The 25,485-nt window shown below is 40.8% G+C and overlaps 1 protein-coding gene across 6 annotated transcripts in view; it reads right to left on the reverse strand.

Moving 5' to 3' along the window:
- Positions 1-25,485, reverse strand: part of LOC139227542 (SAFB-like transcription modulator) — a 48,310-nt gene that overhangs the window by 17,767 nt on the left and 5,058 nt on the right. For 3 of the 6 annotated variants that reach the window (XM_070858364.1, XM_070858362.1, XM_070858363.1), the window contains exons 3-11: positions 18,184-18,248; positions 13,783-13,971; positions 11,550-11,609; positions 9,529-9,556; positions 7,590-8,061; positions 6,902-6,948; positions 6,089-6,207; positions 5,829-5,978; positions 1,169-1,281 (exon numbers count right to left, since the gene is read on the reverse strand). In XM_070858364.1, the coding sequence (XP_070714465.1) occupies positions 1,169-1,281; positions 5,829-5,978; positions 6,089-6,207; positions 6,902-6,948; positions 7,590-8,061; positions 9,529-9,556; positions 11,550-11,609; positions 13,783-13,971; positions 18,184-18,248 (1,243 nt within the window). The remainder of the gene's footprint in view (positions 1-1,168; positions 1,282-5,828; positions 5,979-6,088; positions 6,208-6,901; positions 6,949-7,589; positions 8,062-9,528; positions 9,557-11,549; positions 11,610-13,782; positions 13,972-18,183; positions 18,249-25,485) is intronic. The other 3 variants (XM_070858367.1, XM_070858366.1, XM_070858365.1) reach the window with 2 other exon arrangements.

A 25,485-nucleotide genomic window follows, 5' to 3' on the forward strand; every position in this document is an offset into this window, starting at 1 on the left:
TTGTTTATACACACAAATTTCCTCCGCTGTTTATCTGTCAGTTGATGAATGTTTTAAGATGGCAATGGAGTTGGGATAGACAACCATAGAAAATCACTCTGCAGAGCTACCAACTAGTAGCCAGACACAAAGTATAATCCAACAGTTGACATAACAAAATGTAATTGGAATAGCAATTTACAATAGTAAATGTTGACCATAATTGTGATAGCGGGAAGTAACGTTTTTGGATCTGAAGCATGCAAGATTGGCAAAATATATTTTCAACCATGTGAAAATTTGGCCAATCCAACTGTAAACTGAACTCTTAAAAAGCTATTGGGTTGTTGGGATTGTTGATTCCAGTACAAATCTCATTACCTCCAAAATGTAACTGTCTTCATCAAAGCTCCTTTCAGTAGATAATTTGTGATCCACTAAGTAAAAGGTACTGTTCTCACAATTCATGGCAAAACAGAAGACAAAAACTGCCTACAGCCATCTTATGGGACAGAAAAAAAGAACTGAACTTTAAAAGTAATAAAGTTGCATTATTTGCAAATTGTATGCAGATATTAGTGTGTTTTAGTTATCCCTATTGCCTGAATACATGCCAAGCTAGCTGATCTCAGCTGGTGTGTCAGTAGCCAAATAATTAGCCTCAGGAGTAGAGTTAAAAAGGGGCAAAATAGTCAGGATTGCTGCTCCCGATTGCTAACCAGCAATATCCACTGAAGTACACATGTTTTGACAAGATCAGGATTGACTATGATGTCCCGCTGTTTAATAATCTGGTGACACTCACTGTTCAAGCTCTCACACAATAACAACTTGTATTTATATAGCGTCTTAACAGTAAAACAGCCCAAGGCGCTTCAGAAATGTTTTAAGACAAAACAAATAAATTTGAAACCAAGCCATAAGAAATGACAGAAGATGACCAAAAGCTTGGTCCAAAAAGTAGCTTTTAAGGAGCATCTTAAAAAGGAGGAAAGAGCGGTAGAGAGGGAGTTCCAGAGCTTGGGGCCTACTTCGGCGAGATTCTGGAAGGCAATCAGTATCCATGAGAGTGGACATGGGAGGAAAAATGCTGGAAAGTGGAAAAGGAAGAAAGTTGGTTGGAAAAGGAAAAAAAGTTCAAAGCAGCCTTCTTTTCAAATATCGAGATCATTTGCCACTATACACTTACCTGCTACTTATTTTTCCACTAGTCGAACTCTTTCTATCCCGAGTTCTGCTTGAACTTGATTTCCCGGTTCCATCTTTCATGATGGATTCTTTTTTAAAAGGATCATTTTTAACCTAAATGAACAAGACAAGTTGGATTTTTTTTTTAAAAAAAGGCAAAAAAACACACTTCAGGAGTAATGGATAGATTGGCAGTTGCCAATTTTGGAATGAGATCAAATCCACAGATGTGACATTGTCCTCAGAAAACTAAATAAAAAACATTTCAATTGAAAACAAGGAATCACATGACTCGTAGCCTCATGGATTAGTATACTGGTATTTTCTCACCTTGAGCACAACATCCCAAACCTTAAGCAGACGTTTACAAGTAGCCATATATCTATAATACATTATAAAATATTGTGCCTGCTTACACTTCCTATAAACTTTCTCCATCATAAATTCATCATATGCCCACATGCATAATGGAAATTGCCAATGTAAACTTGGCATGCTGCAAGTACACCCTCCTCACAGTTGAGGCACTGCACCACTACTGGCAGAGGGCATGACCACAGCATGACACGTTACATAGGCAGTTTCCATTCTAAATATGGATATATGCAAACATAAAAGATAATGACCGAATGTATGACTTCAAATGAGGACTGAATTACATACACTCATCCTGGTCCAATTATACCCTGGCCTCTAACCCTGCTTCACCTGAAAACTGCACATGGCCCTGACTGTGGAGATGGAGTAGTTTAGATAAAATTATTACAATTCCTGCATACAAGAATCAAGCAAAGTACATTTCAGCTGTGTGGTATTTCAGCCGGTGATTATTATTTTGAACATGTCAGATAAAGTGACACATACGGCTCAATTTTCCCGTGATTTGCGCCTTTTTTCTGGCGCACGCTGCTTTTTTTGGCCTAAATTTTAAAAAATACAAGTTTCCCCAATCATTGTGCGCCAGCATAACTCAGTTATGACGCACACTTGGAGCAGCTCGTGCTAGAGGTATAGGATCTATAGACAGGCTAGGTGAATGGGCAAGAACATGGTAAATGGAATATAATGTGGAGAAGTGTGAAGTTATCCACTTTAGTAGGAAAAATAGAAAAGCAGAGTATTTTTTAAATGGAGAGAGATTGGGAAGTGTTGGGGCCCGAAATTGGTGGTCTTATCGCCCACTGCCACAAAGTTTTTTCGGCGGCCTCCCCTCGGTGACGAATTCCTCTCGGTCTGATGCCGGTGGAAGGGGAGTACCGCTGGGAACAGCCCGCTGACGGCCAAGTCACGCAAGTGACCTTGTGTCCGCCGAGCTGCCATATTGGTGCGGGCGGGAGTCGGCGGCAGCAGGGTGAAGGACCGTTGTGAGGAGGTAGATCTAATCCTGACGGTAAGTACGAAGACCTGCAAAAAAAGATTAGTGTACAGGTTTTAATTTTTTTTTTCTTTCAGCGTTTTACCTGTGCGGGCTCCCCTGAAGGTGTTCTGGGTTTTTTTGTGTGAACGTTTTTCAGTGTTTCCCCCCCTCCCTGGGCCTGACTCAATCCTCGACGGCACTTTGGCGAGGATCGCATTTGCCGCCGAGATTGAGAGCTCCCGCCCAGATTGGTGGCATAAGCCGTTATTTGGCTGTCGGGCGGTACTGCTATATCTTTTAGAGGAATCTTCCTGGCAAATTAGCACCCGGTCTCTCAACAGCCATCAGCGGCACTTTGGGCGGCACTTAGCTTTCACCAAGTTCAGGCCCTTGGTGTTCAGAGGGACCTAGGTGGCATTGTACACGATTCACTGAAAGTTAACATGTAGGTGCAGCAGGCAATTAAGGCAAATGGTATGTTGCCCTTCATTACAAGAGGATTTGAGTATAAGAGTAAAGACTTCTTACTGCAATTATATAGGGCCCTGGTGGGACCGCACCTGGGGTATTGTGTACAGTTTTGGTCTCCTTACCTAGGGAAGAATGTGCTTGCCATTGAGGGAGTGCAGTGAGGATTTACCAGACTGATTCCTGGGATGGGGGGATTGTCCTATGAGGAGAGATTGAGTCGACTCGGCTAATATTCTCTAGAGTTTAGAAGAACGAGAGGTGATCTCATTGAAATATACAAATTTTTTTTTTTTTTTAAAACAGGGCTTGACAGGGTAGATGCAGGGAGGATATTTCCTCTGGCTGAGGAGTCTAGAACCAGGAGTCACAGTCTCAGAATAAGGGGTTGGCCATTTATGAGTGAGATGAGGAGAAACATCTTCACTCGGTGGTGAATCTCTGGAATTCTCTGCACCAGCGGGCTGTGGAGGCTCAGTCATTGAGTTGATTCAGGACAGCGATCGATAGATTTTTGGATATTAAGGTAATCAAGATATATGGGGAGAGAGCAGGAATGTGGATTTGAGGTGGAGGATTGGCTACAACCTCATTGAATGGCAGAGCGGGCTAGAGGGGCCGAATGGCCTACTCCTGCTCCTAATTCTTATGTTCTTCTAGATATTCCACTAACCACTACTTTAGTCAGAGGGTGATGGGTGAGCAGGACTTGATGCGAGTTAGGACACAGGCAGCCGAGTTTTGAATCACTTCAAGTTTACATTGGGGAGAATGTGGGAGGCCAGCCAGGGGTGCATTGGAAGTCAAGTCTGGAGGTAGCAAAGGCATGGATGATGGTTTCAGCAGCAGATAAGCTGAGGCAGGGGCAGAGGTAAGCAATGTTAGGGAGATGGAAACAGACGGTTTATGTTCTGGTGCGGATATGTGGTCGGAAGCTCATTTCAGAGCTGACCTGCATGGACCATTGGAGGGAGCAGCATGCGGCGGTATACCACTTCAGGGAGCAGTGCGTGCTGCTACAGGAGGGCGATGGCTGCGAAGCCAGGTCGCTGATTGCAGTGCGGGCAGGCACAGCAGGAGGGCGAAGGAGCAGCGAGAGACTGCAGAGGGAAGTGAGTTTGGGGACTAGAAGAGGCGAGGGCCCAGGGGCAGCACGGGCCAGCCCACATTGCGATATGCATGCGTGCTAGGTCCGTGCATCAGAGCTGGTCTCCAGTCGTCTTGGTTAATCCTTGCCACTGGACCAAGACCTAGCTCTGTCAAGCCAGTGTGGTGGCTGGTGTGCAACGGCCACAACACATTACAAAAATCCACGCACAGGCATCTTCCTCCCTTCAAGATGTAGTCCAGGATCTGGAATATTAGGCCCTGCATTGAAACACCCGTGAACTCATTCCTTTTTGGCATGGAAGCAAGTCATCCTCGTTTCGAGGGACTGCCTATGAGGAGTCAGTTACAATTTTTGTGTGTCATGGGGGCGTAACATGCCACCCGCGCCAATTCTGGCCAGTTAAGCAAGTTTGGCCAGCCCCGATTTACTCCAATTCTTCTTAGGACGGCGTATGTAGCCTCTGTGGAAAAACCTTCTGGTGAGTTAGGCGCAGTTAAGTAAATCAGCGCAGCAGATGCAGTTCCAGGGCCTGGACAGCAGCAGCGAGGTGAGTGTGTGTGGGAGGGGGGAGGGGGAAGCCTTTCAGGCATAGTTAGAAGCGGGTACCGGGAGGGAGGAGGTCGTTCAGCCTGGAATAGGTGAGGGGTTTAACAAGATCAAGTTCAGTTCATTGAGGGATAGAACCTGAAAGCTTCCTGGTCTGTGCAGCTCAGTACAACACCAATGCAACTGAGTAATTGGGAAATCTTCAAACTGGCATCATAAGCAATACTGTGCTGTGCATTTACTTCAGAATCGTTTATTATCACTAGCCTTATGAGTCTTAAATGGGGAAAAGGAAAAAGGGGAGTGCAGGCAAAACTGTTTAAAAGGTAGTAAACTGAACATAATCACTCTCCCACCCCACTATGAACTCTCAGAAGCAAAGCTCCTTTAGAATAGTCTTGTAGTTGTGTGAATCTCTCATGGATAAATATTTATTATCCAGACACTTGTATGCATCAACATAGATGACCGTGTCACTGTAAATTACACCACAAACCAACTGATTCAGCAACTAATGTATACTTACAGTAATAGAATAAGGTCCTTCTTTCTTTCATATTTTATCACAGCTTGTCATATATTGATGCTGTTTAAAGATTTAAAAAAATAAAAGGCACCCTAAAAGGTTCGACACTAAGTTTTCTCAGACTGTTTGTAATGGTTTCAAATATACCTCTGTACTAAGTAAACATATCAACTCACCATTCCATAGAACATTCATGTCTTACTAAGCCCATCTGAAACCTTCATATCTCTTTTCACGAGTGTTGTAGCTTTATTGCACTAAATGTTCTCTGCTACATGGTTTTTGTCATTCTCTTTCTGCTAGTATTCCCTCCTGACTCCATTCCATTGACCCATCAGTTCTAGTATTTATGACAGTTTGTGCTGAAGTTAAATGTTTTCAAGTATTTATTGTGCTTTTTGCGGTAATAGAACACTGTAATGGAAAGTGTTCAATGGTCAGGAAAAGGTGGCCAGCTATATAGTATTAGAGACTTCAGTAATGACTGGCAGATTTTTTTTAGCTCAAGTATGTGCAGATTAATTTTGAAGTTTATTGGTAGTTTGGAAAGACATGCTTATGTCATCTCATTTTTTCTGCTAATTAAAATGCAGCATTATCACCTGCACACCTCAAGTCATAGCCAACATGAAGATTTAATTAAAAAAAGTTACTTTTTCAACAGAAATATGCTGTCCATGTAGCTCCGTGCGATGAAGGTGGGAAATACATCGAGACACTTCTGAACTTGAAGACATGGTCACAAATCCATAACATCGAGCACCAGGACTGCGTGCATTGGTTACTACTTTCGCACTCAGAACCTATGAGAAAATGTATACAATTCACATCATGAAATCATCATTAATGTGACTTAAAACTGTAATATATAGTAATTCACACTTTACAGCAAAACACAATAATGAACACATACCTTGCCATATTTACTAAAGAGATTCTTTAGATCAGCTGCTTTAGTATTCGAGGACAAGCCACTAATCCACAGGTTCTTGGTTGAACTGCTGGAGCTGCTACTCCCAGTACTGCTATTAACTATGGTATGGATGAAAAATAAAACCACCGCCATCAACACAAATCATACGAAAATCATTTAACTAAATGATTTGAATATATTCAGCGTGCGAACTTCAATGTATTTTTAAACCTTTGAACTGCAGATCACTTTCACCCATCACCCATGTTCGCTGACCTACATTGGCCCCCGGTCTAGCAATGCCTTGCTTTTAAAATTCTTATCCTGGTTTTCAAATCCCTATAGCTTTGCATCTCCCCTCGCTCTAAACTCCTCCAGCCCAACAACCCTGCAAGGTCTCTGCGCTCCTCCAATCCTGCTGTCCATGCAGCTCAGTGCGATTAAATCGCTTGCGCATCCCTGATTTTCTTTGCTCCACCACTGACAGCCTTGCCTTCAGCTGCCTCGGCCCAAAGCTCTGGAATTCCCTCCCTGAACCACTCAGTCTCGCTCTCCTCCTTTAAGACATTACTTAAAACCACTTCTTTCACCAAGCTTTTGGTCGCTTTCCTAATATCCGTGTGGCTCGGTGTTAAATTTGATTTGATACATCTCTCATGTGAAGCACCTCGGTGTGTTTTACTATGTTGAAGGCGCTATAGAAATGCAAGTTTTATAATAATGCTGTAACATGAATTCCCAACATCTGAACCAACTGTCAAGTTACATTTACAAAATATTCTTAAGGGTGATGATGCATTAATGTGGTCTTACCTTTATCATCTTTAGTAGCAGTCTTATCCTTCGAATCCTTACTTGAACTATGAACACAAAACAATGTTAGAAAAAGGAATCCTAAATATTTAAAAGTAGAGCTGATTTTTCAAAATGCTACTGACACATTTATAAAAACAAAACAATGAATTTTTTCCATAAATCATCAAAATTAAAAAAGGTAACAGACCACTAAATTATAAAATGCTAAAGAATCTCTGGTCACAAATATACAAGGCCTACATTTGAACAGAATAGTTCCAAAATCGACTCTTGCATTGACTTTCCAAAGCTGAATGAAGATCTAGATTTGTGCCAATTCTATTCAGTGAGCAAATCACAATCTTCTCCAGTAATCAGGAGTGGTTGTTTGGAGTCCATAGGTGAGAATTCTCCTTATTTGACTGAATTTTTCTAACAGGCTTTTTAAAAATCTTGTAAGTTTTCAACAAAGAAAAAATGATATACAAAAGTGAATAACTGAGCATAGGAAAAATTACATGGCAAAAAACGCAAGCAATGTCAGCCTTGCATCTGTGTTTTACAAAAAGCACCATGTTAAGCCTCTTAAAGAATTGTAACATACACTGGCTCGTTAGGTCTCACATTAAGAACCTTGATTACTCACAAATGAAGACCAATCTTACTGTTGGTACTCAGTATCATAAATTGACATAGAAAAACAAACCTCTTTGCTTGACTGGATGCCCCAGAAGATGAGGGGCCTTTCTTTGAAGAATCTTTCTCTTTCTCTCCAGCTTCAGCTTTTCTGGACCCTTCTCTGGTCTCCTTCTTCACAGACTCTGCTTTTATCCCCTCCTCTTTTCTTCCTTCCTTATGGTTTTTCTCCTTCTTTCCCTCATTTTTGACTTCTCCCTTCACATCTTCCTGCGACTGGGACTCCTTTTCAACTTTCGTTTTATTCTCACATTCTGGAGTTTTCAGGGTTTTACCTGTTTCCAGGAGATCGTCGCCATCGAAGTCCAACGTGATGGCATCTTCTGCTTGGATTGTGACTGAAATATTATCATCATCCACTTCTTTCAAAGATGCATTGGGTTCGTCTTCAGCTTCAACCATTTGTTGAGATTCAGCAAGGCCTTGCTCTGAAGGTAGAGATTTAGACATTTCACGAGAACCGTCATCTATATCATCTACATCTGAGGGATTTAACAGGAATAAACATGGCAAAATACAGGTTTAAATGTCAAAACTTTTACCTAATAGGTGACCTTATCATTGATATTAAAAAGAAATACAATTAACCTAAATTAAGAAGGTTAGAAAACTATACGGTGCATGTGAATCTGAATTCCTCAGTGACAAAAGTTGTTATGTGCAATACCTTTAACACAAAGTCTTCTGTGGCAACACACACATCCTGAGGCGACGTTATTCTTTGGTGCATGAATCCCAATTGCAATCTTTCTACATAATGGAATATGTTTTTTGCCAGTCAAGGTCTGTTTTCGTTTGTATTCGTCACTTCAATAAAGTTCAATTGTCCACCAAGGTCCTCTGATTTGAGCATCTCAAATTTCTGGTAAAATCCAGCTGATGAAACGGTCCATGCAAGCCATGTTCTCCACTGTATTCATCCAGATTGTGAAGGGTGTTAACCATCTTCAAAATAATTCCATACTCTCATTCCATACATTCCACAGCTCAAGAGTACATCCGTTCATCTTCTTGCCACATATTATGGAGAATGGATCCCAAACTGCTCAGGATGAAAGTCTTCAGCAAAATCAACATCTCTTTTCATGTACCGTCTAAATCACACAGCAGTGACAGTCTTCAACAGTCTTTCCCCCCCGAAAAGATTCATCGACAGTGTTCGGAATCCTCCGCAGTTCCAAAGCAAAGCAGAGCAATGTTCGTGGGTTTTGCCTCCATTTATGTTGTTTCATTGTATCAGCTGTGTTTACTACAAAAATCAGAATCTCTACTCTTCAGATTCTAGCCTACCAATTGCAGTAGTGCAAGTAAAAGTGCATATCACAAATCAATAGAAAGTACCATGCATTTTCACAAGTGTGAAAACAGATCAGATTTCAAGAATTGGAAGGCCAATTTGATAAAGTAAAATCCATATTCTGAAAAAAAAAATGCTCCAATAGCATCAAACAAAAAAAAGACGCAAAATAATCCGCCGTTCACCTATTTGTTCCAGGGAGCTCTATTAATTTGAAATTGTCATGCAAGTCATTATGAAGGGAGAATGTCCTGAGTTTTACTCCAATATGGAAACATAAACTATGTTTCATTCAGGACATAACATTAAAGAAGATAAAAATAAGAGGCATTCGTAGCTTAGTGGAAAAAAAAGCATTGCCACTCAAGTTTGTGTTGTGCATATTCATACATGCACTATAGTAACTGGCAAGTCTATTCTTTGCACCTTTTTACAAGTCACAGTTGGATTTTTTTTTTAATTTCGCAAGTATGCAAACTTTCCCCAAAACACGAGGTCTTTTAATTCCATTTTAAATCTAGTGCCTTGTTTGTAATGGCTTTCCAACCTTCATCTATTTATAACAAAATCAATCAAAATACAGTGCAAGTTACAAGGTAAAAAGTGAAGGGAAGATGCAAACTTTGCAAAGGCAGTGGTAACAGTTACATACCTTTTTCATTGTCATCCACTTCTGCTTCCTGAAATATCAGTTAAGACATTTTTTTTTTAAAAAGAATGAAATTATTGAATTCAACAACTTTTTACATTTTGACAAACAGAATTAATATGAACCCCACTTTGAGTGCTCCAATATCACATTAGATTTAAAACAAAATGCAATTTGGATCTCAGAATGAAGCACTTCTGATTTTCTTTCTTTCTAGCAGGAATAAATCTGGATGTTTAACTGAAGGTGGTAGGAGGGAAAAAAAATTTAAATCGGTAAATTCTATCCAACTTTGGTGCTTCCAAATTAAAATCAAATCGGACAGTGCAGATCCAGAGCTGTAACAGGTAAATAGCAGGTCATGGGTGAAAAAACAGTTCTAAAGTTACTGAACTGCTTAGAAGGGGAAATAAAGCTGGAAAGGTGAGATCGTTTAAAAAGAGACTAAAAACTTTAGATCTGGTAAATCTGGAGTTTAGAATCAAAACAGGCACCACCTGATTAATAAGACCTCTGACTGTTGCCACATAGTTCAGTCTATAGTGAGTTAGCTGAATTCTTGCTTGGGCAACAGTAAGGGTGGGGGAGGAAAAATCTTGCCAACACGATCTTGAAGAACAAATTATGATCAATTAGGCAATGATACAAAGAGCACATTCAGTGTCCATGCAAATATATCTCAAGCATGAGCAACATTGCTGATCAGGGGCAGGTAGAGAATTCTAACCAAAGAAAAGACCCTTCTATATGAGTCAATAATTTGAAACTTGGCAACCATGCAAGAAGCCACCTTTCCACTGGTTTGCAAAACTAAGGTTTTAAAATAAAGTATATATTGTCCAAGTCAGCCTGCCCTATTTTTTTAAAATATAAATCATAGCATTACTCAGAATGACTAAAGATAATGTACAATTAATTTTCTACGAATATTTCAAAACTGAACAGACCTGTTCATAGCAAAATGTTTATTTTTAACCAACAACAAATGTTACAATAAATCATGCGTGAAAAGTTCAAGTCTAAATAACTTGAAATAACTGTCCAAGGCTGATGACGACTGAAATTCCAGGAACAAAACTGCGGAAACGCATGCCAAAAACAAGTATTACCATTTAAAATCCTACCATAAATGCAAGCCTGATTAAAAGTTTAGGTTTACTTTTGCAAGTTAGAGAAAATAATCAGTGTAATTATATCAACTGTTAGAAAAATATAATTTTAAAATATTGTTCCCGATTAACCAAACAAGTATAAGCCCTCACCCATGGCTCAACAAGACTATCCAGTGAATAGCTGAGCCACAGGGACAAGGAAGATGTGGAGTTAGCGAATTTCTACCAGGGCAACAGTAGTAGAAGGATATGCCAAGGTTCCCATTTTTGATTATCCTCCAATGAACGTTGCTGAAATTAAGTGTGTCTGAACCTAATGCACAACAGCAGCGTCCACAGTTCAACCCATAGCAAATCTTTAAACCCCATATCCTATCCATCATTAAGATTGCTTATGTCCAGTTCCAAAACATTACCTGGCTCTGTCCTTGCCTCACTGCCACTAAAACCTCCATTCATGTTTTTGTATCTCCTGGCTCGACTTCCCAGCAATCTCCTCATTGCCCTCCTGAGCTCCACCCAAAAGTAAACCACCACCACACTGGCCTGCACTAAGTAATGCTCAATCACTTTTATCTTCGCTGACCTTTTTTAGGCCCCCCATGCCCCAACACACTGAATTGAAAATTATAATGGCTGTTTACAAATGTGCCTGTTGCTTTACCCCACCCTACTACTGCAATGTCTAGTTGCATGCCTAGCCCACACTCTGCAGACTTCCACCATTGGCCTGCTACACATCTCCCCTGTCCACCATCGGTAGTTGAGCCCATTTGGGAGAGATATAAAAAAGGGTGAATACCACCCATGGAACTGTACTCCCAGCAAGATGTTAACAGTGCCAGGAGAACGGAAGGAGAAAATTGGTGAAAAAGACAAGAAAAAAAAAACAAGCCAAATAGAAGTGCTTACCTCGTCAGGCAAAAGGACATCCAATTCGTCAAGAACAAGCTCTTCATTTTCATCCTCTGCCTGAATAAATAACGTGAACCACAATTCAATCATATTTCAAACTGTTCAAAGCATTCCATACTCCGATTTGGAAAGTTTAAAAAAAAAATCTCCAAACCATTTTCAGTCCACTCTTACAACCTTAGCAGCAATGAGCACCATGATGTAGTTAACAATACGGTACTACAGATTGATACATGACCCATTCAAACTACAACAAAAAGGTGAAAATTCCAAATACTTAACAGTTTGGATTTTATTGATGCTTTCCTCATCTGAACAGCTATTCTGTTGTCCTTGTTCTAACATTAAACATACTAAATAAAATTAACAGTCTTTTTAGTAGAGTAGCTGGTTGAATCTCAAAATGTTCCTTTAATTTTCCAATATGAGCAGTATTACGAGTGTTTAAGAATTCTAATCATCAACTATTTTAATACTGTACTATAAATGAAGCAGAGTTATGAAATCTAACTAGTTAAAGGTAGTGTAAATATTATTTTACTCATTTGTTTTTTAAACTCCTTTAGATTCCACTATACCAATCAAAATTAAGGCGGTATAACTGATACTCGACAAGTCAAAGGTACTATATAACTGATGGTCTTTCAATATAACTAGGTGCACTTACTGTACTTTGAAATGCCTACAGACGAAGCGCCTACAGATGAAGCTTTGAATATATGGAAACGTGGCCTACATGTGAATATAGGAATTGAAGTAGTCTAGTCAGTCCCTCAAGCCTGTTCCACCATTACCTGTCTTTACTCCATATTCCTGGATTCCCTTACCTATCGATCTCAGTCTTGAAAACTTCAATTGACCCAGGATCCAGTCATTTAGAGAAACGAGTTCCAAATTTCCACTACCCTATCATGCAAAAGAGTGCTTCATGATTTCAATCTTAAATAGCCTAGCTATAATGTTAAAATTATGTCCCCTTGTTCTGCATTCCCACACAAGAGGAATTACTTCTCTCTATCTACTCTCTCAAATCCTTTCATTAATTTTAAACAGCTTGATTAGATCACCCCTCAATCTTCTAACTCAAGGGAATACAAACCAAGTTGATGCAACCTGTCCTCATAATTTAACCTGTGGTATAATTCTGATGAATCTCCAAAGATAATTCATCTTCTCACGGCTCAATGCCCAAAACTGATGGAGTACTTGAGATGGAGTCTGACCAAAGTTCTATACACCTCAAGCATTACTTCCTTACTTTTATATTCTAACTCCCTTGAGGTAAAGGCCAAAATTCCATTAGCCTTTTTGTAGTAATTTGTATACATGGACAACTAAATCCCGTTGCTCCTCAGCAACTGCTAGTCTTTCACCATTCAGAAAATATTCCAACTCGTCTTTGTCGGATTAAAAGAGGGTGACCTTATTACTATGCCTCCTAAACTTGCCGTCATCTGCAAACTATATTACTGAACCAGACTCCTGTTATCACTGAAAAATTGCTACAATTGCTGTTTACTATTCTCCCTCTGCAATTGCATGCTCTCATCTGATTCGCACTCGGGATTAATTTGAAGCTTCATGTGAAGTCGGAGAGGCACTCAGCAGGCACCTGCACCGACACAAAGGGGATACAATCACAAACTGTAAATCATTACATGCAACTGCAATTCCAGAGACACACTAGGCTGGATATTATTGAAAATAAAAGAATCTATAATCTATACGAATGGCAGGCACCAAGATGCCAACTTGCATTATGCAGCCTTGGTCTATGCAGCCTGGCTTCACTGTATAGTTTACTATGTATTCATGCATCAGACACTGAATGAGACTAAAAATCACTTAAAAAATGTTTAAAAGTCCAGAGACATCAGTTTATTGAAGTCCCATTGAAAGAAAAAAAAATCTTGGCTGAGAGAGATTGAGTGATATTTCAAAATTATAATGGGGTGAAGGTACATTTCTTTGCATATTCAATACTGTAAGAAACCCATTCACATGCATTTACTTTAACATGACTGATGATTTTAGTGATTAGTACATGCTCATGGACAGGTAAAACCAATGCATTGGAACAAACCCTACAGCATATGGCTGAACAGGCCCTATTATCTTTCACAGAATGTTGTTGCTAAAACACAAATTCTGTTCTATTCTGGAATTGTTGCATGACTATCAATTGCTGAAATGCTTTTGGCTGTTTTATGAATGCCAGCTACTTCTGTACCTGGTCTTCTGGTTCCCAGTCATCCAGAGTTTTAGCACCAGGTTCGTCTGCACTCGCAGGCAACTGTCTACTGACTGAAACATCTTTTTTATCCATTTCCTTAGTTTCGCTGATCTTTTGCTCCTCTATTCCATCTTGATCACTTGTGTCCTGAGAATCACTCTGGATTGCATCTATATCAGCTTCCATCTGTTACAAGACATTTATTTATACTTCTCAATATCAAATTTAAGTTGACCTCTGCAAAATTAGCTTATAATGCACATGCTTCATTCAAATGCCTGTACAGAGTTTGTCTCATGCTCTTAATAGGAACAGGAGTAGGCCATTCAGCCGCTCAAGCTTGCTCCCCCCTTCAATTACATGGGGGCTCATCTGCACCTCAATTCCATTTTGCTGTTTTGGCTCCATAATCCCTCGATACCCCTACCTAACAAAAATCTATCTAGCTCAGTCTTGAAAGCTCTCATTCTCCTAGCATCCACAGCCTTTTGGGTGAAAGAGAAAGAGTTCCCTATTTCTACGACCCTTGTTTGAAAAAGTGCTTCCTGATTTTGCCCCCGAATAGCCAAATAATTTTAATATTTTATCCCCTAGTCTGGATTCACCGCCAGAGGAAATAGTTTATCTGTATCTACCCCATCAAACCCTTTTAACATTTTAAACACCTCAATCTTCTATACTCAAGGGAATCAGTATCTCCCCTTTGTATTCCAACCCCCTTGTGATAAAGGCCAACATTCCATTAATCTATTAAATGATTTCTGTAGCTGCCTACTAGCTTTGAATTATTTGTGGTACTTGTACTCCAAAATCTCTTTCTCCTCTACAGTTCCTAATTTCTCACCATTTAGCAAATACTTTGAATCCAAGAAAGATGTGGATGATCTCCCACTTGCCTTCACTGAACTCCATTTGCCATAGTTTTGTCCACTCACTTGATCTGTATGTCTGCCTACAACTCCTGCTCCCACCCTGCACTACTTACTGTCCCTTCGAGCTTAGTGTCATCTGCAAATTTGGATATACAACTAGTTCTTCATCCAAGTCATTACTAAATATGGTGGAATGGTGAAATCCCAGAACAGGACCCTGGGGAACACCACTTGTCACATCTTGCCAATCAAAAATACAAACCCTTTATCCCCACTCCTCGTCTTCTACCTCCCAAAGAATTTCCAACCCAAGTCAAAAGACTATGTCCAATTCCGCGTGCTCTTGTTTTTTTTGCTAATGATCTCTTTTGTGGAACCTTATTAAATGCCTTCAGGAAGCCCAAATAGATAACATCCATAGATACTCCAGGAGCCAGACATTACTTACCGTTAAAACCATATTGACTCTTTCTGATCAGCTCATAGTTATTCAAGTGCTCAGTCACTCTAACCCTAATGACAGATTCTAGTAGTTTCCCCACAATCGATGTTAAACTGACAGGCCTGTAGTTACCTGGTTTCTCTCTCCCACCCTTCTTAAATAATGGATCATTAGCAAGTTTCCAATCTCGCAGCACAATTTCCAAATCAAAAGAGCTTTGAAAGATGATGATGTCTCACCAAGACAAATTTAATTTGAGAGAACTGTTTCCCTTAAAAGTTGGAAGACTTGTACTGTCTAGTTCAGCTTTAAAACTCCAGGTACTATTAAATTTGAAGTCTGTTTTTATTAAGCAACACACAAAGTCCCATTTCAACTCTTTACAGCTAACAAGCATATTAATTGGATTTAAACATTTTAAAACATGATTTTAACAATTATAAATCTGTATTCAACATTACAATGTTATGTCAACATAATTATTAAATAGATATAAATATAAGGTTGGGAGAGGGTTGGGGATGGAGAAAAATAAATCAGCTTTTCAGGGATGAATTATTCTTGTTTTCTCTTAAACCAGAAACACTGTTGGTGCCAAGACCATCTCTACGGTTGCTATCGATACTCCAGAGTGATCTGAAGAGGGATAAGCCTGATCTTAAGCACGTTCTTTCCCTCTGCCTCCCCAAACAACTCCCGAGCACGTGCTCCACAGTGCAATACCAAGCAAGAGCTTAGAAATGTTTGCAAGAAACGAAGTTTAAATGCAGACAATGAGGATTTGAATTTACAACCATCAGGCTTCATCACTCAGCCATCCTACCATTCACTTCATCTATCTCATGATTTCAATGCACCACAAAGTGTCAAAAGTATTGTTTTTTTTTTAAAAAGTGAAAGAAAGCCAATGACTTCACGTTGTGTTTTTTTTTCAAACTTTGCCTGGAAATTTGTAGATAGCTTTTAAGTAGCTTCCAATCTGCAAACTTCCGTCACCAAAAAGCAATTAACTGATTGGATTACAGTACATAAACGCTTCTGTATGGCTCAGAGACGTGGACCATGTACAGTAGACACCTCAGTCGCTGGAGAAATACCACCAACGATGTCTCCGCAAGATCCTGCAAAACGCACAAACATTAGCGTCCTCGTCCAGGCCAACATCTCCAGCTTTGAAGCACTGACCACACTTGATCAGCTCCGCTGGGCAGGCCAAATAGTTCGCATGCCAGACATGAGGATACCAAAGCAAGCGCTCGACTCGGAACTCGCCCATGGCAAACAAGCCAAAGGCGGGCAGAGGAAACGTTACAAGGACACTCTCAAAGCCTCCCTGATAAAGTGCGACATCCCCACTGACACCTGGGAGTCCCTGGCCATCAACCAAGTGGAGGAAGTGCATTCAGGAGGATGCTGAGCTCCTTGAGTATCGTCGCGAGAGCATGCAGAAATCAAGCGCAAGCAGCAGAAGGAGTGTGCGGCAAACCAGTCCCACCCACCCTTTCCCTCAACGACTATCTGTCCCACCTGTGACAGGGACTGTGGTTCTCGTATTGGGCTGTACAGCCATCTAAGAACTCATGCTAAGAGTGGAAGCAAGTCTTCCTCGATTCAGAGAGACTGCCTATGATGATGATGAGAGTCAATTAAACTTTATGAATCCAACACACAGCTCCATCTGAACTGTGCATTCCAGGGTATAAACATCCTGGCTAACAGCAAATAATCTAACTTGCCATAAGCAACATCATGGGAGATTTGCCAGCATATTTTAATAAAAACTGTAGCACACCTGATGAGCTACAGGACAAAGGTACAAATATAGTACTAAGCCATACTAAGTCTGTGGTGAGCTAATTCATGTCAGCCAGGGCAGTAGCTGGGCGTTATTATTCACTTCAGGGCCTGGGAATAAGGGCAGTGTGAAGAATCTGCCAGGGTTCCCAGTTCTGCTCCAGTAACCCCTGAAGAAAAGTGCATATATATTGATGTTGGACAAAGCAGAATTGATTCAACCCTCCAGGTTTAAAAAAGCACCAAGAATCACTATGTGCCTCACACACGATAGATGGCAGGACATGTTGATAAGGCTGTTAAAAAGAATACAGGATCCTTGGCTTTATAAACAGAATATAAAAGCAAGGAAGTTATGCTAAACCCTTATAAAAATCACTGGTTAGGCCTCAACTGGAGTAATGTGTCCAATTCTAGGCACCACATTTTAGGAAGGATGTCAAGGACTTGGAGAAGAGATTTACTAGATTGCTACCAAGGACTTCAGTTATGTGGTGAGATTAGTGTAACTGGGACTGTTCTCCATAGAACAGAGAAGGTTAAGGGGAGATTTAATAAAAAGGTAGTTAAAATTATGAAGGGTTTTGATAAGAATACATGGGGAGAAATAGTTTCCACTGGCAAGAGGGCCCATAACCAGAGGACACCGATTTAAGATATTTGGCAACAGAACCAGAGGGGAGATGATATTATTTATGCAGCGAGTGATAATGATTTGGAATGCATAGGGCAGCAGCAGAAGCAGATTCAGTAGTAACTTTCAAAAGGGAATTGAACATGTACTTGAAAAAGGTAACATTTTCAGGGCTGTGTGGAAAGAGCAGGAATGGAATGGGACTAATTGGATAGCTCTTTCAAAGAGCCGGCACTGATTGGCCTCTTTCTGTGCTGTGTGCTTCTATGAACAATGGCAACATGGGTAAAATATTGGAAAACAGACAGTGCCTGTGAAACTGTAGCTTAAAAGCCAGTACCTTCAGAACAGGGTAGGAGAAAAAGACAGATATTTGAATAAAAGTGTCACACAGTTCTCAAATGCTTACTTTGAGCACCTACATGGTGTTGTATATCCTTCACATTTTGTGCATAGAAAATTTACATGCATTTTACTGTGAAATTAACATAGTACTATAAACCTTCACCACAAATTCAGTATACCCTCAGGTTCTACATGACATGGCATCTTGAAACACAGCACATATGGAAAGTTTTTTTACAAAGTTTTAACCATGCACCTGGAATCCCCCCAGTTCTTATTGCTTCTGCGATGAAAAGCATGACAGTGCTTACCTTGCAATTACCATCCTCTTCTGTGCTGACATCACCACCAGCTTCATCAGAATCCTGTTTTTTCCCTTAAAATAAAACAATAGTTTAACCTATGTACTCAGCTGAACAGATCACTCTAGGTCCCCCTCAATTTATCCATTAAGAGTAATAAAATCTACTTGCAACTTTTAATCTAAAGATTCTAGCAAAAGAGTTATCAACATTCTCAGTTACTGATTACTCCAAAGCAATTACAAAACTTTGATAGTATCTTGAACTAAAAACTTGTAAGCTTGTAGAATAACCGAGTATTTCAGAGAAAGTTTACTTTAGTGTTGCGATTTTTTTTTAAAAAGCCAGTAGTGGAAGTAAATGATTCATTCATACAAAAATATTAAAACATTTTGCAAAAAAACAAAACGACCTATTCTGGAATATCAGAAGATCATGGAATCAGGAGTTTCACACATTGCCAGATAGTCGACGTTTTGCAGAAATAATCAACAGCCCTTCCCCTCCAAATCGGAAAACAAACTATTTCAGAAAAGATTTGCATTTATATAGCACCTTTCACGACCACCGGACGTCTCAAAGCGCTTTACAGCCAATGAAGTACTTTTGGAGTGCAGTCACTGTTGCATTGTGGGAAACGGGGCAGCCAACTTGTGCACAGCAAGCTCCCACCAGCAGCAATGTGATAATGACTAGATAATCTGTTTTTGTGATGTTGATTGAGGGATATTGGCCAGGATACCAGGGATAACTCCCATGCTCTTCTTCGAAATAGTGCCATGGGGACTTTTACATCCACCTGAGGGGGCAGATGGGACCTCGCTTTAACATCTCATCCAAAAGACAGCACCTCCAATAGTGCAGCACTACCTTCAAGTACTGCACTGGAGTGTCAGCCTAGATTTGTGTGCTCAAGTTCCTGGAGTGGGACTTGAACCCACAACCTTCTGACTCAGAGGCAAGCCATAGCTGACACTATAAATCTATACTATAGGGAAAGAACAAAATTATTTGAAGCAATTACCAAAATGATAAGTCTTTAGAAGATCAGTCACATACATTGGCACTGCACAACTGGTTCGGTGTCGAACTAATCAATTCTGATTCCACATCATAAACAACTATGCTGTGAAACATTTTGTTTGCATTCAAGGCTAAAGAGAGAGCAAATGGGAGAACAGTACTGGGAACAGTCCATCTCGTGAGAGGCTGTTATTGTTTGGAATTGAGAGAAGAACGCATCTTTCAAGTTCACTGAGCACAACCAATTTGTAAACAAGCAGTAGTTGGTTTGGCCACTTGTTAAAACGTCAATAGATTTAATCTATAGGGTAATATTCGATTACACGTGTTTTCATAGTACCAACTGGGCAAAGCCTCAATTCAACTGGAAAACACTTCGATCTTAGGCGATGCAGTAGCGTTTCTGTATCGAGATGAAATCACAGCAGTGCATTTATAGTTCTACTTAAACAAACCATAAAAAGAAAACTTTATACTGCAGTTACATTATACTGTAGTGCAATTTCAAATGTTGTACAAATACTACATTCAGCAGAAACACAGTTTCTACTTGGAATATAGTTCTGATCATTTACATAAAAAATATTAGGCACCATGATGGGAGAGTTAAATGTACCGTCAGGATAAGCTTTAATTGCCAAATAGCATTTTCTCATTCTTGAATTGTATTGTAGGTCAGATTAGCTTGATGGGACTTGTACAAAGCAGTGACATTTTCCATCAATTTGAAAGTCATTTTGCAGCGATCCTGGAGACTGCTGTCGCCCAGGCAGGGAAGAAAGTGATCAACGGAAGCAGGAGCTGATTGTTATGGTGAACAAAGAAAAAACACCTCAGATTCAGGAGGCGTTACTCACGAATGGAAGGAAACTGGAGGACCAAAGATTATACTTTGGTGCAATTGGGAGGAGTAGGAAAAGAGTTGGACTGTCCTAGGAAATAAAATCTGAAATGGATAATGTGAATCCAATGCAAACAGTAGCTCCTTGCACAAGTGATCACTTGTTCCTAATCAGACTTAAACAAAAATGTTGGGACTGCAAGTCATCACTGCTTCACAGACCACAGTATCAAAATATTTACAGCACAATATGTAAACATAGGAATTGCTAGATGGAAAAAGATCAAGGTCCATTCTGGTAGGCGCATGATACAACAATAATGGAGTTGTTGACTAATCACAGCACTGAATCTCTCAATGAGTCAACAGCAGACCCAGACATGACTGCGAGGAAAACCCCATTGGTGATCAGCTCAGGAACGCATATGTCCAAAATCACCTGTTAAATATCAGAACATAAGAAATGGGATCAGAAATAGGAGGAGTAGGCCATTTGGTCCCTCGAGCCTGCTCCGCCATTCAATAAGATCATGGCTGATCTGATCATGGACTCGGCTCCACTTCCCTGCCCACTCCCCATAACACTTCATTCCCTTATCACTAAAAAAAAATCTGTCTATCCGCCTTAAATATATTCAATGACCCAGCCTCCACAGCTCACTGGGGCAGAGAATTCCATAGATTTACAACCCTCAGAAGAAATTCCTCCTTATCTCAATTTTAAATGGGCAGCCCCTTATCCTGATACTCTGTCTCCTAGTTTTAAGTTCCCCCCCCGCCCCGCCATGAGTGAAAAAATCCTCTCTGCATCCACCTTGTCGAGTCCCCTCATTATCTTATAAGTTTCAATAAGATCACCTCTCATTCTTCTGAACTCCAATGTGTATCGGTCCAACCTACTCACTCAACCTATCCTCAAAAATCACCCCCCTCATCTCCGAAATCAACTCAGTGAACCTTCTCTGAACAGCCTCCAATGCAATAATATCCTTCCTTAACTATGGAGACCGTAACTGTACGCAGTATTCTTGGTGTGGCCTCACCAATACCCTGTACAGTTGTAGCTGGACTTCTCTGCTGTTATACTCTATCCTCCTTGCAATAAAGGCCAACATTCCATTTGCCTTCCTGATTACTTGCTGTACCTGCATTCTAACCTTTTGTGTTTCATGCACGAGGACCGCCAGGTCTCTCTCTACGGCAGCACTTTGCAATGTTTCTCCATTTAAATTGTAATTTGCTTTTCTATTATTTATGCCAAAGTGGATAACCTCACATTTTCCCACATTATAATCCATCTGCCAAATTATTGTCCACTTAGCCTGTCAAGATCCATTTGCAGATTTTTTTGTGTCCTCCTCACAATTTGCTTTCCCACCCATCTTTGCATCATCAGTAAACTTGGCTACATTACACTCGGTCCCTTCATCCAAGTCATTAATATAGATTGTAAATAGTTGAGGACCCAGCATTGATCCCCAATAGTCACTAGTCACTGTTCGCCAATCGGGAAAAAGTCCCATTTATTCCAACTCTCTTTTCTGTTAGTTAGCCAATCCTCTATCCATAAAAATATTATCCCCAACCCTGTGAGCGTTTATCTTGTGCAGTAACCTTTTACGTGGCATCTTATCGAATGCCTTCTGGAAATTCAAATACACCACATCCACTGGTTCCCCCTTATCCATCCTGCTATTACGTCCTCAAAGAACTCCAGCAAATTAGTCAAACATGATTTCCCTTTCATAAAACCATGTTGACTCTGCTTCATTGAATCATGCTTTTCCAAATGTTCCGCTACTGCTTCCGTAATAATGGACTCTAGCATTTTCCGAATGACCGATGTTAGGCTAACTGGTCTATAGTTTCCTGCTTTTTGTCCACCTTCTTTTTTTTTTAAAAAAAAAAATAGGGACGTTACATTTGCAGTTTTCCAATCCGCTGGAATCGCCCCAGAATCCAGGGAATTTTGGTAGATTACAACCAATGCATCCACGTCGCTCAAGACCCTAGGGTGTAAGCCATCAGGTCCAGGGAACTTGTCTGCCTTTACTCCCATTTTTTTTTAACCAAGTACTACTTCCCTAACTATAGCCCCGATTATCCACTATTGGGATGTTTTTAAGTGTCTTCTAGCGTGAAGACCATTACAAAATATTTGTTCAACGTCTCTGCCATTTCCCCGTTCCCCATTATTAATTTCCCAGTCTTCATCCTCCAGGGGACCAACATTTACTTTCGCCACTCTTTTCCTTTTATGTACCTGTCAAAACTCTTACCATCTGTTTTTATATTCCATGCTGGTTTACTTTCATAATCCATCTTCCCTTATAATCATATTTTTAGTCGTTCTCTGTCGACTTAAAAATTTTCCAATCCTCTGGCCTCCCACTAATGTTGGTCACATTGTATGCCTTGGTTTCAATTCCCAAGCATTCTACAGTGACCACACATCAGGTCTCAAATTATTTATATACTGTATCTCAAACTGTTATTTTCTGAAAGAAATCTATCTAATGTGCATTTGAATGAATCAATATTCATTTGAATAAATTCCAGTGAGAAAATTACTAATTTATATAATTGTTCCTCATAATACAATTCCTCCATCCCTGAAATCATTCTGGTTGCTCGCTCTTGTATCCTTATCTGTAAATCATTTATGAAAAGGTTAATATACTTAATTTTTATAGTAAAGCTTGCAAAAGCATATCGAAATTAATCTGGAGTTATCCTTCTGTAAAAGTTCCATCATATATATTTTGATCAGTAAATTTTATTGAACCAAACTTCCAGTTGAAGTTCTGCAACCCCGCCACATCCAGTTGAGCGGTGGTGGACAACAAATGAGAGGAGGAGGCTCTATGACCATCTCCACCCTCAGCAATGGCAGAGCCCAACACAAGTGCAAGACAAGGCTGACACGTTTACAACCATCTTCAATTAGATGTGCCGAGTGTATGGTCCTTCTCGACCTCCTTCCAAGGCCCCCATCACCACAGATGGCAGTTTTCAGCCAATTTGAGTCACTCCATGTGGAATCAGGAAACTGGATACAGCAAAGACTACAGATCCCGGCAACATCCCAAGAGTAGCACTGAAGACCTGTACTCCAGAACTTGCTGATCTTCCAGCAAAGCTGTTCTAGTACAATACTGGCATCCACCAATGTGACAAATTCCCCAAGTGTGTGCTGTAGATATAAAGCAAGACAAACCCTACCTGGCCAATTATCGTTCAATCAGACTGTGAATGTTTAAAAATGTATAGAGACATTGAAGTTGAGAACATGGGAATTGTATAGGGACAGTATAAGCTAACAAACAATTCATGGAGGAATAGCCATGACATCTCAGACTCGAGACTGCGAAATGTTACAACACTAACACATATTGAAACAAAACCCACAGCTTGCAGAAAAACCTCAAGGTCTTATTAAATCATGTTATTAACCTGAAACATTGACAGAAGAAGGTCTTTGTTTAAAATCGGACCATGCTTGGGTCGGCTTATGAGTGGACAAAGGGAAGGAGGGATCAAAAGAGATGGGCTGAGCTGGGATGTCACTCTAGCCCTATCTTGTTATCTTTTGCCGAAAATGTATAACCATCGTGCCTTGACAATGTAACGTCACTTATCCGTAGGGAGTGTGTACGCTCTATCGAGAGTATATCTTGTCTGATAAGTCTTGCCGGCCGGTAAAATAAAGAATGCTTTGTTTAAAGCACAATAGGTATTCGACTCAGTAATTTTACTGAACCAGATGGAGGAAAAGAATCTCTATTTACAAGACTACTCCCAATCAATAAAGCAATGGAGGGAGTCATCAACGGGCACTTACTCACCAATAACCTCGTCACTGATGCTCAGTTTGAGTTCTGCCAGCAGCACTCAGCTCTAGACCTCATTACAGACTTGGTCCAAACTCAGGACACAAGAGCTGAATTCCAGAGGCGAGTCGAAAGTGACTGCTTTTGACATTAGACAGCATTCAAATCGAGTATGGCACCAAGAAGCCCTAGTAAAACTGAAATTCAATGGGAATCAAGAGAAAAACACTCCAGTGACTGGAGTCATATCAAGCATAAAAAGGTGGTTGTGGTTGTTGAAGGGTAAACAGATCAGCCCCAGGACCTTACAAGTATTATTCACGGCAGTGTCCCAGGCCCAACCATCTTCAGCTGCTTCCCTCCATCATAAGGCCTGAAGTGGGGCTACTCGCTGATGGTCGCAATTCCTCCGATAATTAGTCCATTCCCACAAACTGCAGGACCTGGATAACATGTTACCTTGGGCTGATAAGTGGCAAGTAATATCTGCGTCACAGAACTGCCAGGCCATGACTATCTCCAGCAAGAGAGCTTAACCACCTTCCCATGACATTTAATGGTCTTATCAGAGTCCCTCACCATTAACACCCTGGGTGAGGATGACTAGCCACAAATAGCATGGCTACAAGAGCAGGTCAGAGGCTCAGTATTCTGGGCCAAGTGGCAGACCTCCTGACTCGCCAAAGCCTCTTCACCTCCTACAAGGTACATGCCAGGAGAGAATACTCTGCATTTGCCTGAATGGGTACAGCTCAAACACTCGATGTTCGACAGCATCCAGGACAAAGTAGTCCACTTGATCAGCATTTTATCCACTAGTTTAAACATCTACCCCCTCCACCATGACTGCAGTGTGCACTATCTACAGGATGCACTAAAACAACTCACCAAGGCTTCACAAACCCACAGCATCTACCACCAAGGACTAAAACAGAAGCCACATGGGAATAGCACCAGCCCAAAATTCCCCTCCAAGTTGACTTAGATGTATTTTGCTATTCCTTCACCATTACCGGGTCAGAATCCTGAAACTCTCTACCTAACAGCATTGTGGAAGAACCTTCAGCGTATGGAGCGCATAAGAAGTAAACTCACCATGGCCTACTCAATGGCATCGAGGGAAAGGCAATCGCTCGAAATTGTGGAAGACTCTTTTCCACGCCTAAAGTGAGTACTTTGGTGGCTGAACAGTCCAACATGAGAGCCACAGACCCGGACACAGGTGGGACAGATATTTGTCAGGGGAGGCGGGGGTGGCACTGATTTACCACACGCTCCTTCCGTTGCCTGCGCCTGATCTCTTCGAATCTCAACACTCTCCCGGATGCACTTTCTCCACCTAGGGCAGTCTTCGGCAAGGGTCTCGCAGGCGTCAGTGGCGATATCGCATTTCACCAGGGAGGCTTTGAGGGTGTCCTTGTACCGTTTCCGCTGCCCACCTCTGGCTCATTTGCCATGAAGGAGCTCCGCATATAGCAGTTGTTTAGGGAGTCTCGTGTCTGACATGCAAACTAAGTGGCCTGCCCAACGAAGCTGATCTAGCGTGGTCAGTGCTTCAATGCTGGGGATGTTAGTCTGGGCGAGGACACTGATGTTGGTGCGTCTGTCCTCCCAGGG

This window comes from Pristiophorus japonicus, chromosome 17 (assembly GCF_044704955.1).
Source record: "Pristiophorus japonicus isolate sPriJap1 chromosome 17, sPriJap1.hap1, whole genome shotgun sequence".
Classification (NCBI taxonomy): domain Eukaryota; kingdom Metazoa; phylum Chordata; class Chondrichthyes; family Pristiophoridae; genus Pristiophorus; species Pristiophorus japonicus.